The sequence below is a fragment of the Hibiscus syriacus genome, unplaced genomic scaffold (genome assembly GCF_006381635.1).
Source record: "Hibiscus syriacus cultivar Baekdansim isolate YM2019G1 unplaced genomic scaffold, ASM638163v2 tig00003041_pilon, whole genome shotgun sequence".
NCBI classification, from domain to species: Eukaryota; Viridiplantae; Streptophyta; class Magnoliopsida; order Malvales; family Malvaceae; genus Hibiscus; species Hibiscus syriacus.
In genome coordinates, this window is record NW_024061960.1 from 2,982,013 (window position 1) to 2,998,969 (window position 16,957).

At 32.4% G+C, this 16,957-nt stretch overlaps 1 protein-coding gene and 1 pseudogene across 6 annotated transcripts; one reads left to right on the forward strand and one right to left on the reverse strand.

Annotated features, from left to right (window-relative positions):
• Positions 1-885: 885 nt before the first annotated feature.
• Positions 886-3,127, reverse strand: LOC120167987 (annotated as a pseudogene).
• A 7,593-nt stretch (positions 3,128-10,720) lies between these two features.
• Positions 10,721-16,682, forward strand: LOC120168966. 6 transcript variants are annotated; one of them, XM_039177215.1, is made up of 14 exons: positions 10,721-11,003; positions 11,802-11,892; positions 11,992-12,076; positions 12,348-12,417; positions 12,943-13,012; positions 13,804-13,873; positions 14,116-14,161; positions 14,249-14,501; positions 14,587-14,792; positions 14,921-14,995; positions 15,602-15,662; positions 15,880-15,960; positions 16,044-16,123; positions 16,402-16,682. In XM_039177215.1, the coding sequence occupies exons 1-14, from the start codon at positions 10,864-10,866 to the stop codon at positions 16,478-16,480; spliced, it is 1,407 nt and encodes a 468-aa protein (XP_039033146.1). In that variant the 5' UTR covers positions 10,721-10,863; the 3' UTR covers positions 16,481-16,682. The 6 variants fall into 6 exon arrangements, 5 of the variants coding, with proteins under 5 accessions (XP_039033146.1, XP_039033139.1, XP_039033158.1 ...); XM_039177208.1 differs by lacking the exon at positions 16,402-16,682 and adding an exon at positions 16,272-16,383 and having other exon boundaries at positions 16,044-16,131; XM_039177227.1 differs by lacking the exon at positions 16,402-16,682 and adding an exon at positions 16,272-16,383 and having other exon boundaries at positions 10,737-11,003; positions 11,837-11,848; positions 16,044-16,131.
• The last annotated feature ends 275 nt before the right edge of the window (positions 16,683-16,957 follow it).

Consider the following 16,957-nt stretch of genomic DNA (forward strand, 5'->3'; position numbering starts at 1 on the left):
CCTTGTATTTAACCTTTGGACTAGTTTAGTTACCGTTTGAAGTCCCCCTACCCACTCTCTGAGTTCGGTTGTGTTGCAGCCTGTTTACAGTAAGGATGACCATTTTTAATCTGATGCAATGCACTTGATAATGACTCACTAAATGGAAGGCCAAGATTCTCCGAACAGATGAAATTAGACACAGAGGTGATGATGCATTTCATGTTTTTTGTTCCTATTGCTCTCCAAAATACGTGGACCTTGCTTGATGTTGTTCTGGTTTTGGCGGTGCATAGTCGTGATTGAGCCGTGTCTATGTGCGCTCCATTGAGAGCTTAATGTTTCAAAACATTTATAGCTGCTGGCAGGCCATGTGAAGTTGTTCTCTTCTGTTTGAAATGTTACAATGGTACATAATGAAACCCATCCTACCCAGCAAAGGTAATGACTGATCTAGGTTCTCCATAAATAAAAGTAGGAAATATGCATTGGTTTATATCAGTATGACCTATTTTTGTTTCTCTGTGTCCATAGTTGTTTCATGGATCTTATCTAATGAAGATGCGCTTGTTTTGACAATTAGCCTAACATGTATATGGTGGTTGATTGGGGGATTATATATGTATATGGGAAGCAAAGCACCAAGAAATATTCTCTTATTACTTTATTTTCCCCTAGTTAAATTTCTGGATGGACTAATATATGGTGATTTAGTATAAATAGAAGCACAAATAATTAATCTATGTAGTATATTTTTGCTAGTAATAGAAAATTTCTTAAGAAGACACTCAATGCGGAAAACAGAAGTGTTTTTAATATTGAAAAATGTTTTATAAATGCAATGCATTACCGAATAGTGATTACAAGACTTCTTTCAATGAACTGGCGCCTCCTACCTTCCCCTTCTGGCGGCAGAAAAATGACTTGTCTTTGGTCCCCTGCTTCCACCAACTCCGATCCTCCTCTATACTGCGCTTGTCATATAATGAAGAGTCGTCGGCATAATTGAGCACATTACAAGTGATAAGGTATTAATAACATGCGAGGAACAAAGCACTCCCAAAAATGATTTCCCATAAAACACTTGAATTCTTAGCTGTATCTGACAAACTAAGATGCTTAAATGTTGCTGCATAAATTCCTAAACTGCAAAACCTCCATCAGGAGAGAGATTTCTATTAAGGAGTATTTTCAGAGAGGAAACCTTGAAAACTATCAGAGAACTTGAAGGAATTGAAGGAATCAGAACTGAACATTCTTGATATAGCTTGATATCTGACTTCTCAAAACCTGGCATAAGAAGGGTTACTGATTTTCCTGATGTGTCAAAATATATGGATGGCACCAATGTATGCTTTTGGCCTGCTGGCAAAGAAAGAAGGTCCCTTGCACCTTTAGCAGTACTTTTCAGCTTGATGGCATTCCAATCTTGGGAGGAACCCATTGAAAGATTTGGGATAAAAGCAAAAGGCAAGGGAGAAAAGTCCTTCATCTTTTCCACCGACTCCACGTCCAAATGAGGGGTAGCGACGGAAAATGCACCAGAAACCTGAGTTCCAGCTTGAATTGCACAACCCCAGTAACGCAATGCTGAGCTGATAGACATTGAAATGTTCGGGTTCATCACAAGAAAGCATCCACATGGATAAGGCTCAGAGAGTGGTTACCTCGAGAGTTGGGAATGATAAAATGAAATCCATGGTTACCTCGAGAATTTGTTCCAGACTGTCCCATATTTCAGCACTGAATGTTCCATTGAGTTGGGAAGGCTTCCCACTTATGCCCATGGCATCATCCACAAGTCTCAAGAGTGAAGGTCCGGCCAATCTCCCGAGATCAGTTTTCTCAGCCATGCTCCGCAAGTACTTAAAGTAGAGTCTGTGTGTCTAAGATCATTTTAGGCAAGAAAGAAAAATTCTGTGTCTATTATCTGAAGGGGGCTAGGTGAAGATGAAATATTATTTCCAAACGTTGCTTTACTGCTAGCACCTATCATTCTGAGGGTTTCTTCAGTGCTGATACCATCGTATATGATCATGTCAAATTTATCTTTTTGATGGTTGTTTTGAGCCCATTTCCCGAATAATCCGAGAAGCCTCTCAACCACAAGTGCTGAAAAGATGAACCAGGAAGCACCCCAAGCTCTTCTCCAACAACCTACTACATGCCAAATCAAGATACATAGTGAAGCAGTATGCAGACAAACAACAAACACACCCAAGGTAAAGAAAAAGGATGATGAGTTAAATTAAGACGTGCATCAGCTGACTGAGAGATTCAAGAAGCATCTGCAGTTCAACAAATAATCCATTCTCAACATAAACCCATTGGAATCAAAGATTTGCACCTATTGAAATGAAAGCGAAAGAAACATACTTTAGTTGTTTCAAGCCTGACAACTGAAAGGTTGTCGCTGAAGAGAACAGGAGAGGAGTCGATCTTACAATTGAGAAGACCCTCAGCAGTGCGATCCTGTCCTTGTAACACTAAACATGTGCTCAGTCCAGACATTGCATAATGCTAAGAAACACAAAAATGGGGCGGAAAAAAAACCAAAGAGATTAGATAATGCTAATTGGAAAGGGTCCCAGCACATCACGCTGAAGTTCTTAGTTGATAAGACGACCTCAACAAAGAGGTTACAGATAAAGAATTTAGCAAAGCTAATTCCTCCGGTTAATAATCTTAATTTCACAACGCGATATTAAATCCTTTATGAATCTGGAATTGATAGTTCAAATTTATCCTAAACATCAGCTTTAGCTTTCCGATAATCTATCACCAAACTACCAGAGGTGGAAAAAAGCTAAAAGATAATGTAAAAAGGTAGAAGAAAAGAAACAACCTGGGCAGCGAAAACAGAGGCGGTGGTCTTGCCGGAGCCACCTTTTCCTAAGAAGGTGATCAAAAGTGTAGCAGAAGAAGCGACGTTGCCATCACCATTGTTATTGAAAGAAGATGCCGCCTTAACAAGTAGTAGTTGAGATATTGTTATTCGCGAGGAACAGGAAAGGCGGGAGTTGGAATTGGGGAGAGGGAAGAAGAGAGAAAAGAGAACATTTTTCCTTTTTCATTTCTCAAATAATTTCAACGTTACATGCACTTTGTAGTTTACAATTACAGACGGAGAGACGGGTATTGGATTCATGACCGGACTGTGTTCATACGACGGTCTGTTTCCGGCGGGCCCAATCTCACAGATCCCGGCCTGGCCACAACATACAATACTCAGGTGGCGTTTGGTTTGTTAAAATACTTTTCCTATATTTGATTCAAATTTTCAAAGGGGAATTGAAATTCATTTCTATTAAAGGAGAGAAAGTAAATTTTATCCATAACATGATGGAATTGAAATCTTTTGGAGGAGAGAATGTGAAATTTGACCATACTACTTTCATCAATCTTTTGGTATCCGGGTCGAATTTTTTTTTTAAAAAAATCAGGTTTGGGTCTGGTTTTTTATGTGTGATATTCTGGTTGGGGTCAGGTTTTTTAAAAAAAAATTGGGTTGGGGTCGGGGTTTTTTAAGTGTGGTATTCAGTTCGGATTTTTTTAAGTGTGATATTCGGGTCGGGTTTTTTTAAGTGTGATATTCGGGTCGTGTTTGGGTTTAGGATGAAAAATATCCGACCCGACCCGAAAAATAATAATTTTATCTTATATATTTAGAAATAATTACAATAATACCCCCTCTATATATAATTTTTTCAATTAAGTCACTGTTTTTATTGAATAAAAATAATTTTTTTTATTTCGGGTCGGGTTTCTAATTCATATATTCGGGTCGGGTCGGGTGAAATTTTATTTTGGTCGGGTCGGGTCTCGGGTGGAGGTTCCCTTGTTCTCGGGTCGAGTCGGGTGGACCAAAAACCCGAGCCAACCCGACCCATGACCATCCCTAATTGAGATGATTTTAACTTATGATGTTTATTAGTATGATTTTTATAATTTATTGAAATGAATAATCAATCAATAAAATGAAAATTTAATATTTTTTAAATTTTATAATATATTGCTATATGTAAGTTATAAAAAAAACTAAAATTAAGCAAAAAAAAACAAGAATGAAAATTCTGTCATTTTACATTATTGAAATCAAATTCATCTGACATGTCTGCGAACCAAACAGAATATGGAATTGGATTCCAATTCAATTTCCTGCCAACCAAATAGGTTTCAGATTCAGATTCCAATTCCTTCAAATTCCAATTCATTTACAGATTCCAATTCCCTGAGAAACATTCCAGCGAACCAAACGACACCTTAGTATTCTACTGCTAAAAGACTAATTGTTTAAAATTTTTATATTTATATATATTTAAATGTTTAAAATATAAAAAAATTGTATATTGTTTTGTAAGTAAGCTTTTTAAATATAATATTTACTTTAAAAAGTTTATTTAAATATAATTTGAAGGAAAGTTCATGAAAATTTCAATTTTGTCACATATTTGAAATTTTGAAGTGTTGAAAAAACCTAAAAGATAATTCTTTTTGAACCGTTAAATCAACTTCAAAAGGCTTAAAAAGTTTCACGAAATTAAATAAATTTATTTAAGGGTAAAGTAGACAAATGGTCCCTCAACTATAGGACGTTATTTTGTTGAGTCCCTTGACTATTAAAAGTTATAAAATAGTCCATTGACTATAAGATTTTATCATATCACAATCAACAGATTAATGTCCAACTCAGACTGTATTCAAATTTTTAACAGAAAATGATGAGTTTAGAACATATGAATAGTTAAGAGACCATTTTATAACTTTTAATAGTCGATGAACTTAACAAAACAATATCCTATAGTTGATAGATCATTTTATAACTTTAAATAATTGATGACTTAATAAAGCAACACCCTATAATTTTGGGAACATTTGTGTACTTTAACTCCGTTTTACACAAATTTCTTTGCGACCCATAAGGTAATCATACATAGCCCAAATGATTAAATTGAGTCTTCACTCCATTTTGTTTTATAGAAATTATGTAAATTAAATTGGAGTGGCAATGGCTATATAAGCCCAAATTACGTTAATAGAATAATGGCCACTAGGGAATGTCCCTTGCCTTGCAATGCAATGGGTTATACTGATGACAACGAGCCCATAACTATGATTTAAAAATTAAATTTATTTATTATTTACATTAAATATCAATACAATTTAATTTAATTTATTTATGTTAAGTATTTAGTAAGTTCAAAAAGTAAAATTTTTAAAATGAAATATATAGTAGTGTCAAATATTTAAATCTATTAGTATAAGAAATATAACGAATCAAATAATATATTGAGAGTGTTGATATTATTTTTCTGTTTAACTATTGATGTTCGATTCAGTGGTGAATCGAAAATTTTGAGAAAGAGATTTAAAATTGAATAAATTTTTTTCTTGAAAATAACGGGTATGTAAACTTTTTCTGGTTTTCTTTAACAAATTAAACTAAATTTAATCATTTTTTCAAAATAATGAGATGTACTTGATCCCCTAGAGGGCTTAGTACATCCACCCTTTGTTTGATCTACTGAGATTTCAGACTAGATAATGTAGATGTACTTTATGGTAGGGGTGAGTAAAACTCGACTTGAAATTTTTTTTTCTTTCAATTTTGAGTTATTCGAGTACAAGAATTATCAATTCATTTTTCAAGTTCGAATCGAGTTGAAATTTAAAAATTTCGAGTAACTCCAAAAACTAAAAACTTGAATGAGTATTTTAACAGATTTACGATTTGGTCTATGATTTCCTATATCTTTAATTCTTCCTTCATTTTAAGTCAGATTTTCACCAAATTTGAACCACGTATTCCTAAACCATCTTAAAATACATATGTACTTTCAATTAAACTTTTGATAACAAATTTTCTATTTTTTCAATTTAATCCCTCAATTTTGCATAATTTTCGTATTCCTTCAATTTATCCTTCATTTTAAGTATATTTTTATCAAATTTAAACCAAATGCTCCTCTACCACTATATAATACCTATTTAACTTCAATTCTTATTTTTTTACTAAAAAATAAACTCTACTTTTTAATTTAGTCTTTTTAACTTTACATTTTACTTAATTTATTCTTTTGACTACAATTGTTTACAAATTCTTTCTTCACATCAATTCTTTGACTCATTTATACTTCCATTAATTTTTTATCCTCAAAATAAATTCTTTGAAATATAATATTGTAAATATATTTTATAATTTTTGATTGTATGTGATATATGAAATAACATTGTAATGTGAAAAGAATATGAATAAATATATAAAGTCAAAAAATTGCAATAAATCCGTACAATAATACTATAAATAATTACAATTAAATTCGCATAGAAACTCAAACAACTCGACTCAAATTTCTTAAACTCGACTCAACTCGAAAAATTTTCATGTTAAGTTCGAGTTATAAAATATGATTCGTCAACTCAAATAACTCAAAATTTTTTGACTCGACTCTATCGAATACTCACCCTTAAATTGTAGAAACAATCTCTCAATATAATTTACTTTATTTACGAATGAGAAATTTTAGATCGAATGTTGTAGAAATTTATTATAGGTACAATCCTCTCAATCTAATTTGTTTCATTCACAAATATTATGATTCAAACTCTTAACATTACTTAAGAAATTAAATATCTCGTCCATTATTTTTTTGTTAGTATGACTGTAAATGAGACGAGACAAATCGCGAGCTACTCGAGAAAATAATATATTAAAATTTAAGATTATATAAATTAAATTATTAATAATATTATTAATATATATATATATATATATTAATAAAAAATTCAATATAAATTTTTTATATACTTAAGGTTCAGTTTCCTCATTCAATTTGACCTTCAGTCGAACTAAATATGCTAATATTTTGAGTTCAAGTTTTTCCGAGCTTGAGTCGAGTTTAATTTTTTTATTTTGATTCTAACTTGAAAATTTTAAGCTCGCAAGCTTCAATTTTTATTTTGATTTGTAGTCGAACTTGACAATTTTAAACTCGTGAGTTTTCGAGTCGAGTCGAACTCAATTTTATATATTTTTAGTCGATTCGAGCTCAACAATACTCGAACTCTCATTTACAACCATTATTATTAGTAGTATTAAATATAATAATTGAATTTAAAATATCAGACGACAATCCATTACCATCGTGGATGAGCTGTGAAGTATGGCAACGGCACAGTGGGAGGAAAGCTTTGACATGAAGATTTTTAAGAGCCCTCCAAAAGACTCCTCTCCGTTCTAATTAACAAATGAAGGTTCCGGCATCGGATTTTGCCCCCTTCAAATATCCCAACATCTAAACCACACGTCCATGTCAATGTCAGGGTGAATTCAACAGAAATATAATTCTAAAATCCTATATTTCATGGGTTTTAGTATTTTTCATATTTATTTTTTGATTCATATACGAGATTTAAAATAGATGTTTTTGTTTAATTATCGATATTTTATTTATTAATCGGTTAGTTCATATCAGACACTTCAAAAATCCATGCAACCTTCTTAATTTGTTTTGTTATATTCACAACATTGAGATTCAAACTTCAAACATTATTTAAGGAATTTAACACCACATTCCGTTAGTTCAACCGATTGTTGATTTATGGAGCTCAAAATAATTATTTATCTAATATATTTATTTATTTATTTATTTATTGAAATACTAACTAAAAGTACATGATATTGTTTTAATATTTAATATTTGATCTGGTGATCGATTCATATTTAATTTAAATCAAATATTACAAAATTTATTATAAAATAACTTATTTAATTTATTTTATTTTATTAGTAATATCAAAATTTTAATCTTCGAATTTATTTAAAGGACCTTCTTCTATAATGTTAGATCGATCTGGAAGCTAATTATCTTATTTATATTTATTGCGTTGTATTTTTCTAATATATATTTCGTTTTCATTCCGAGGAGCTTATCATAATAGTATTTATCCTTGACTATTTCCTCATTTTTATATTTGACAGTTGGATGTTGTAAGAATCAACCAATGAATTTTATTTATTTTATTCTAGGGTAAACCATATTTTTAATATCTAAACTATTATGTTTGTTCCGTTATGATATCTAAACTTTATTGTTTTACAAAAGCATACATAATATTTAGTTTAGATTTTATGTTAGTATCTCATCACTAAAAACTTAACGGTGACGTTGTCATGTTACCATAAGATAATACAATGTCATATTTGAAAAAAATATAACATCAGCAAATCTGTTGATTTTTTAACGACGGGTACCATATTAAAATCTAAACTAAACATTAAGTATGGTTTTAAAAAAGTTCAAATTAAAATACCAAAACAAAACAAAAATAATAATTTTGGTACTAAATGGGTAGTTTACCCTATATTTAATTATCTTCCTTGTGTTGCATACTTTTTGGAGTCAATCTAGCATATTTCAATTGTATATGATTTGACAAGTAAAGAATAATACTAATAATAATAATATCATTAACCAATTAATCTAATAGGATGAGACACTAAATCCTTTAAGCAAGACTAAATGTTCGAATCTTGACGTTTGTGAATGAAACAAACTGGGTTGAAAGGATCGCTCTTGCCTCTGAAATACCCGATCCGGATTAATCAATTAGTATATCAGAAATAGATGATTATATTAAATAATAATAATAATAATAATAATAATAATTTAAGCTAGATGTCCAAACTAGATTTTACAGAAAAGTGAAACAAGTTATTTAAGCTAGTGGATAATTATTTTACTAAGTTATAGTTTTCTTTATCTTTCATATTATAAATTTATTTTATTAATTATTTCATTAACCAATCATGGTTAAAACCCACTAGCATTTATACAAAAAAAATATTTTAATTTCTTTATTGTTTAAAGAACTATTTTAGTTTTTGTATGTTTGAAACAATAAATGTTTTAGTCTAAAATGATAAATCTATCATTAATTAAATTAAAATATTGTATTTAAATACACTTTAAGTCCTTATCAATTTATAAACAGAGTAATTTATAATCTGTATACAATTTGAAAGTCAAGAAATAAAAATGATATTTTCTAAAAATAGATGACTTTATATAATATTAAGAATAATTATTCAAACAATGTAAATTTGTAAAATCATTAAAAATTAGTAAAAGGTTAATAAAATTTCTAAACGTTTGAATCAAATTATTAAGAAATTTTAAAATGAAAATAAATTTAAAAATATTATTTAAAATTTTAAAAACATAAAAATTTGATAAATACAAATAATTAAAATAATTTTCAAAAAAATAAAAAATATTACATTTTTTAAGAATTAGGTTTAATACAAAAAAAGTATTCAAACTATACCCTTTTTCTTATTTAGGTGCCTAAACTTTTTAACGGCTTGATATCAAAATATAACGTAATGATAGGGGATGGCAGAGAAGTGGTGAACATTGCTCGAAGTCGAAGAATCAAACCTAGGGATCTACACTCAATTAAAGAATGAGATGAAGTATAGATTAGGGTTTTGACGTAACTTAAGGTTCTTGAAGATGAAGTTACTAGAAAATCAAACATGATGATGAATATTAAAAAGATGATGAATAAACGATAAATAAAGATATGAAAGAATTCGAATTGAAATTCCCCTTGGTATGTATGAAGTTGGCATGAACTTGGATAATGGTAGTGGTGGGCGATTTGATGATAATGATGATGGTAGTGGTGTTGGTGGTGGTGAAGATATATGGATAGTTGTCCTACGAACCCTCCTAATCGCAATTGACTAGGTAAACTCAATAAGCGGCTCTAACCAGCTCTCCTAATCACAATGAATAGGTAAACCGGAGTGTGAAGATCTCTCTCACAAAGAACTTGAAAGAACTTAATGATGATGAATGCTTCGAAGGCACAAGGCAATCAACACTTGCAAAAACAAACTCTCGTTGTATTATATTCAAGAAAAGATGTGATTACAATGGTGAGGAGCCTCCTTTATATAGGGTGATGAGTCCTTGTTGTGATATGACTAATGAATAAAAATAATGTTTCGATTATATCCTAATTTATAATAAAATAATAATAAACTAAGAATAATATTTTAGCTCAATATTAATTCATAATAAAATTATAAATCTAATCCTAAAAGATAATGCATCAACCTATATTAAATTATATTATAAATAATAAATAAAAATATTAAAAATTTGTAATATTATAAAATCTCGTATTAATCTCGTGTAGGAATTTCTACATGCGTTGTCTTCACTAAAATGGATGTATCTCGAGTTTCCGACATCAGATTGATGCGATTCAAGTACTGTTAGAAAGCTAAGAGACAACCGATCATATCTCTAGAAGACATTTTGACCAAATAACACCTGAATCCCATTCAAAAAGTCATCGCAAATCTATTGTTGTTCTGATCTTCTTTTCCAATACTTGGACGTGTGAATCAATTGGAAGAGTTAGTCCATCTTCCTTTGATGTGAGCCTTGTTATGCATGTATCACGTAAACTAAACGTTAGATATGATTTTATAAAAAACTAATAGTTTAGGTACTAAAAATGTAATTTACCAAAAATAATATAGGAAAGTAAACCTCCCGCTCGCCCAGTCTACTCCTCCGTTCCGTATGCAAATCCTACGTAATTTTTCATGTGGGCTCCCACTTGCTATATTCTATTGTTATTCACCAAATTACCCTCTTCTTTTCTACCCACCTGTTCATTTCTCAAGGGTAATTTCGCCCCAACGTAACCTTTGACCTTCAAGATAAACTACACAAACCTCGCCTTGCTTACTTTGCTTTGGCGTTAATCCCAAGTTGCCTTTTTTTTTGCTTGATTTTGATTCTGATTTCATTCTCATCTCTGGGTTTCTTAAGATTTCCGTCAATTTTTTCTATTTTTGTTGCGGGTATGTTGGTAGAGAGAAGGAGAGTGATGACATGGAGAAGGGTGGGGAAGTCGCTGCAGGCGCTGGTAGCCCATGCCTTGCTCTTCTCCTTCACCCTCTTACTCGCTCTCAAGCTTCACCACGCCCTCTCTTACTATTGGTGGTTTGTCTCTCTTTCTCTTTTCATTTTTCTTTTGGGTTCCGTTTACAATCGATTCCTTGTTTAGAAACTCTATACTTATGCCTTGAGCAGTCGACTTTATAATTCGTTTTGTTGCTTGCATCCACAATATTCACTATCTTGACACTTGCTTCCCTTTTACACTCTCCTTAATTAAACAAATTTTGAATTTTTATTGTACTGTTCCATTTGCAATAATTTTTGTTTCTCCTTGTGATTTAAATTCTTTTGGTGCAACTTTTTTTTTACTTCATCAGTCATTCAATTTGCTCTCAGGAAACTAATCATTGAGACATGCCTACAATGGAAAATAGACATGGTTGTAAGATGGAGACTTTGATTGTTTGCGTGCTTAACCTGTAGAATTCTAAATTTGTGTGCGCATTGACATGTTCTATACCGTGAAACATTAACTGGTTTAGCTACTCTGCTGGGATGATTATGAAATTCAAACATATAGTAAGTGTCATAAAGTATCAATGTGTTTTTCTCTTTACACAATTCATGATATATCCGGTACTTGATCTGTTGACTTGGATACTTGTGGTCATATATAAAGTTAATGGTTGAAATAATTATTAGCTGTCCATCATGCATAGAAGTTCTTATGAAACTGCGAGTTATACACTTACTCTTTATAGGTGAATAGTGTGGAACAGAACATGTAAGCATCTGTTGCTAAGCGTGGATATGAGAACATGTTAATCATCTTGTGCGAGTAAGAAAGCATACCACGCTTTCTATGCTTTTTATTTGTTTGCTTTTGACTTCATTGTGCAGGGTTGTATTTTCCCCTTTATGGCTTTTTCATGCAGCTGTCGCGCGTGGTAGGTTTTCTTTGCCTGCTCCAAGTATGCCTCATGATCGCCATGTATGACAGATAATCTCTAAGTTTGGATGTTATTGTTAACTGAGAGAAATTTTTTTGTGCAAGTGTATTTCATCATTAACCTGCATTTTTCATGCACAGTGGGCTCCATTTCATGCTGTTATGGCAACGCCATTGCTTGTTGCTTTTGAGCTACTTTTGTGTATACGTCTCGACAGCAGCTATGGTACACAGGAAACATCCTCTAAACATAATAATCCGTTGATATTATTGTTCTTATTATAAATTCCATCCTCTACTAATTATTATTATTATTTTTTTGTTTGTTTTAATACTCCATCTTAGTTATAGTCTCCAATTACCCGAAGGGGAATTTGTATTATTGATTCACGAATAACTTTTTATGTTCAAGTTAGCATGTTAATCATCGAGTATCTAATATTCTCATTCACTTATCTTATTAATTTGAATTATTTATAAAAATGGATATGTTGCAGTTGTTAGTTTGAAGATTGTCTTTCTTCCCCTGCTTGCATTTGAAATAGCTATTCTGATTGATAACATCAGGTATTTCCTTTCCCCCATTATTCTGTTCATTGTCATAATTTGTTACTTGAGTACTTACTATACAATCTTATTTCTATTAGCTAAATTGGTTTGCTAATGTTGGCTCCAGCCAGCAAGAATCTGAATGAAATCATCCAAAATTTATTGACAGCTAGGGCTTAAACGATCCACCATCCACTATGTGCTATCCACTATGTGGGTTTATGTATATAGATATAGTGGTGTGGACTTTAGCCTCATACCAACTTCATATGTTGCTTACTCCAAATTCATAAAACCGTATTTCCCATTCTCGCTTAGCCTGACCTCTAATTACGTTGGGGAGGGGGGGATCTTGCATTGCATTGTTTCAACTTTCAAGTCTTTTGTCTTACTATAGCAAGAGGCAATGATGCTATAGTATTTTTGAAAAGTACTAAGTCAATTGTAGGCATGTGTGGGATTGTTGTTTTAAGCGTTACTGTATTCAGTTTCATCTTATCAGCAGTTCCTAGGTGCAATGAAGTTTTCTCTAATTTTTGACAGGATGTGCCGAGCTTTGATGCCCGGAGATGAGGAAAGCATGAGTGATGAAGTGATATGGGAGACCCTTCCTGTAAGTTTGTAATCATTAGTGAATAAAGGATTTATTTCAGAGAATCACATAACACATTAAAAAAATTGTGCATGTCGGATTTTGTGCTTATGGTTCCACAGTTATAAGTTCTATAACTGAAAGAAAAAATCTAGTTATAAAACTGGGCTGCATTTATTCAAGCATGGTAGTGCTTACTTTCATGGTACAATTCACTTAGGACAACTGAATTTCGAAAGAAAATTCTTTCCCCTGTTCTGTCAAGTCATATGATTAATTAAGAAGGGGGAAAAGCTAAAAATGTAAAAGAAACAGAAATAATGATATTAATATTTGGATGTGCTTGCATTATAACAGAATGTCATGACTACATCGTGCTTGTACTTCATGGAGTACCGTCATGGATATGATGTGACATGCGTATGGCGACACTGTATAGGCATGCTAATGCATATTCTTCGACCAAAGTGATTAAGCTCAATTTTAACTGTTATTTTGAGCTCAATTCATTTTAAAAGAGAACTTTAAACTCACCCTCGATCTTACTTTTCTATGACGCTGTTATTTTTATCTTGTGGTTCATGGTTCCAGTGAAAGCAATCTGGTAAGTAGTAACTATGGCCATCGCGTCTGGGCATTTCATCACCATGTCCAAACTTTTTTTTTTGGTGTCCTGGTGTTTACCCATGTCCATGCATCATATCTTATACTTGTGCCAGAGCTAATGCCCATATCTCATGATAGTAATGATACATATGTGCTTGATAATTAGAGAGAGAACTGATGTTAAATTTCTGGTATTTGGTTTGTAGCACTTTTGGGTTGCAATATCTATGGTCTTCTTTATTGCCGCCACAACTTTCACTCTTTTAAAGTTATGTGGTAAGTTGTTTGTTTCTTAGTTTTAAGGGTAGTATTTCTTTTGATCTAGCTTTTTTTTTTCTTTCTTTGTTCTTTTTGGTACTATTTCGTAGCACATTTATTTTTCTTTGTTACAAATATGTATTTAATATGATTGATATGTCGGTGGACATTTCCTTTTTGCTGCTAAGTTACATTTTCTAGTTTGAAACCATTCATCATATGCGCTGCTAATACATATATTCGTCTTCAATGATGTGCAGGTGATGTTGCAGCTCTAGGCTGGTGGGATTTATTCATAAATTTTGGGTACAGTACAATCATTTTCCAGTGATTGTTTTGTGTTTTAACCCTTCTCATTCTTCTACTGTAGTAAACTTTTAAGTTGTGTTGCAGTATTGCAGAGTGCTTTGCCTTTCTTGTTTGTACAAAGTGGTATAACCCAGTAATTCATCGCAATTCTCACCTTGGGGAATCCAGCTCGTCTTCAATGACTATAAGATATCTTGATTGGAACAGAGGCTTGGTAATATCTTCTGATGAAGACAGCCACCAGAACAGCAGAATATGCAACCTGCAGGATATTGGAGGACATGTTATGAAAATTCCATTTATTTGTTTCCAGATCATGCTTTTCATGCACTTAGAGGTATAGTTGTTGTGAATGGCCTCTGTTTGATATATTCTTGAATGTTAAAGTTGTATCTGTATCACATATTAAACTGTGATGTCAGGGAACACCGCCTAGTGCAAGAAATATATCAGCCCCAGTCCTTTTTTCTCCCCTTCTGCTGCTACAAGGAGCTGGGGTTGCTCTTGCTGCATATAGATTGATGGAGAAATTTGTTATTTTACTACATAGTGGAACTGGTTCTGGAAGATACATTGATATATCCTCAAAAGTTCGTGATTTTTTTGGGTTTTTGCACCATGGGTCAAGGTAGTGTTTGTGAAGAGTTAGTCTTTAAATCTCGATTAACTGTTGCTTAAATTCTTCTGAGTCTGTACCAAGTTAAGACAAAATGAAAACATTGCGCACACTTCAAAATTGTTGTCTTTTCTCAACAGTTTACTGGGTTGGTGGTCAATTGACGAAGGAAGTAGAGAGGAACAGGCTAGACTTTACTGTTCAGGGACATCTGGGTTGGTGTTCTATATTGCACTCTTGTTCCTTTGTGCTTGCATTCATCTAGTACAATGTATAAGCATCCATTCTGGTGCTTTCTTAAGGTTTTTACTAAACAAGCTTATATGTGGTTGAATGCTTAGACTTACCAGTATATCCAAAAAAGTTTCATTCTATGTTACCATCTGATAGCTTCAGCCTAAATTTGTGGTAAAGTTTTCATTAGCAACCATCACCATTTATTAATGGCTGCAAGAGCAATGTAGATGACTTATTCACCTATAATCAGTAGTTCCTATTTAGTCAAATATCTAGAGTAGTGAAGTGCAGAGTAAATCTTTAAGTAGGATAATATCTTTTCTTAACAATGGAGATACCATTGTAGTTTAGAATTTATAAAAAAGAATGTACTGAAACGCATTAGTAAAAGAGAATGGAGTCATGAGATGCATTCTTATTAGTGTACTAAACTTAGCAACAAAGTTTGTTTTCTTCTCATCCTATTTGCCACTTCGCTTGTTCTTATTACATGTTGTAGGGTCTTCTTGAGTAGTTCATAGATAATATTAGGCTTTACTCAATTATCTCTTCACTGATCTTTTCTTTCATCCTCAAACATTCAGATATAGCACTTTTTCACCTGATATTGTGAAGAAAAGACCTAAATCAGATCTTGTTGAGGAGGTAAACACAGTTTTTCTCATCTTCAAATTGTGAACTATAGTTTGTTGCTTTGCTTTTACAACCTTTTTTTTTTGGGTGGGGTTCTGATCTGTTTGCTGGTTTGAAATCTCTGTCTACTATCGAGCAATATTAGACTGGTTCTGATCTTCGCCCATTTGAAATCTCTGTCTACTATCGAGCAATATTAGACTAACATTTTTTGATCTTCTAAATACAGATAAGGAGATTACAAGCTGCACTGAGTGAGCAGACAGAAGTCACCATGTACAGCCAGCAGGAGTTTGAAAGACTTCAATATGTATTACTTCAGCACCAAGTTATTCTAATTGTTGGATAAATATATATACTGTATTGCTTACTTATCAAATGAATGTCACTCAGGAAAAGATTCTGTGTAGAGTTTGCTTTGAGGAACAAATCAATGTGGTCCTCCTGCCATGTAGACACCATGTCCTCTGCAGGTATTTGCATCTACCCTGGAAGTGGTAATATTGCCAGTGTCCTTTCAATTCCAGCTGTTATCTCAGCATTGGACTATTGGTTAATTCTAAGATATCTCGGAAATCATTGGCGTACATATCATATGGTCTATATTTTTATTGTATTTACATAAAGTCATAACTTGTGGTAGCATATCATATTGTTGGCATATGGTGTGTGATATTTCATTTCATATCAACGGATGTGGAACTTGTTTCTGTTAATTACTAACAATGTTCTTTCTTTCTTTCTTTCTCAGTACTTGCTGTGAGAAATGCAAAAGGTGTCCAATCTGCCGGGTTTCTATTGAAGAGCGACTGCCGGTCTATGATGTATAGTCTCGAATTACCTGTAGAAATTGTGTAAAATTTTCGAAACCGATAAAAGAATTGCTTGTGATATTAGATGAAGCAGGCATTGAGAAGCTGGCCGTTCTGGTTTCTTGAAAAGTGATGTAGTTGTGTTATGCCATGCAAGAAGTGTAAATGACTTGGTGCATTGTGAAATGAAATTAGTGGCTTTGAGTGCTACATTTCCCAACTCCTTTCTGACTTGTTTTCTATCTACACATGTACAGATCCAACTTTAATGTTTTTTCAAGGTAACATGTGATTTGTTGGGCCCTCTTTCTTTGTTTTTAGTGAAATAGAAATAAAGATACCATTGTTGTAAAAATTGAAATATTTCAAAATATTCAAATTTAACAATTTTTTTATGGAAATATTGAGACCCTTGTTTATACACCCTCCTAGCTATTTTAACTATGTCAGCCTATTTTGCCTCCTCATAAATGGTAGGGGTGAGTAAAATTCAAT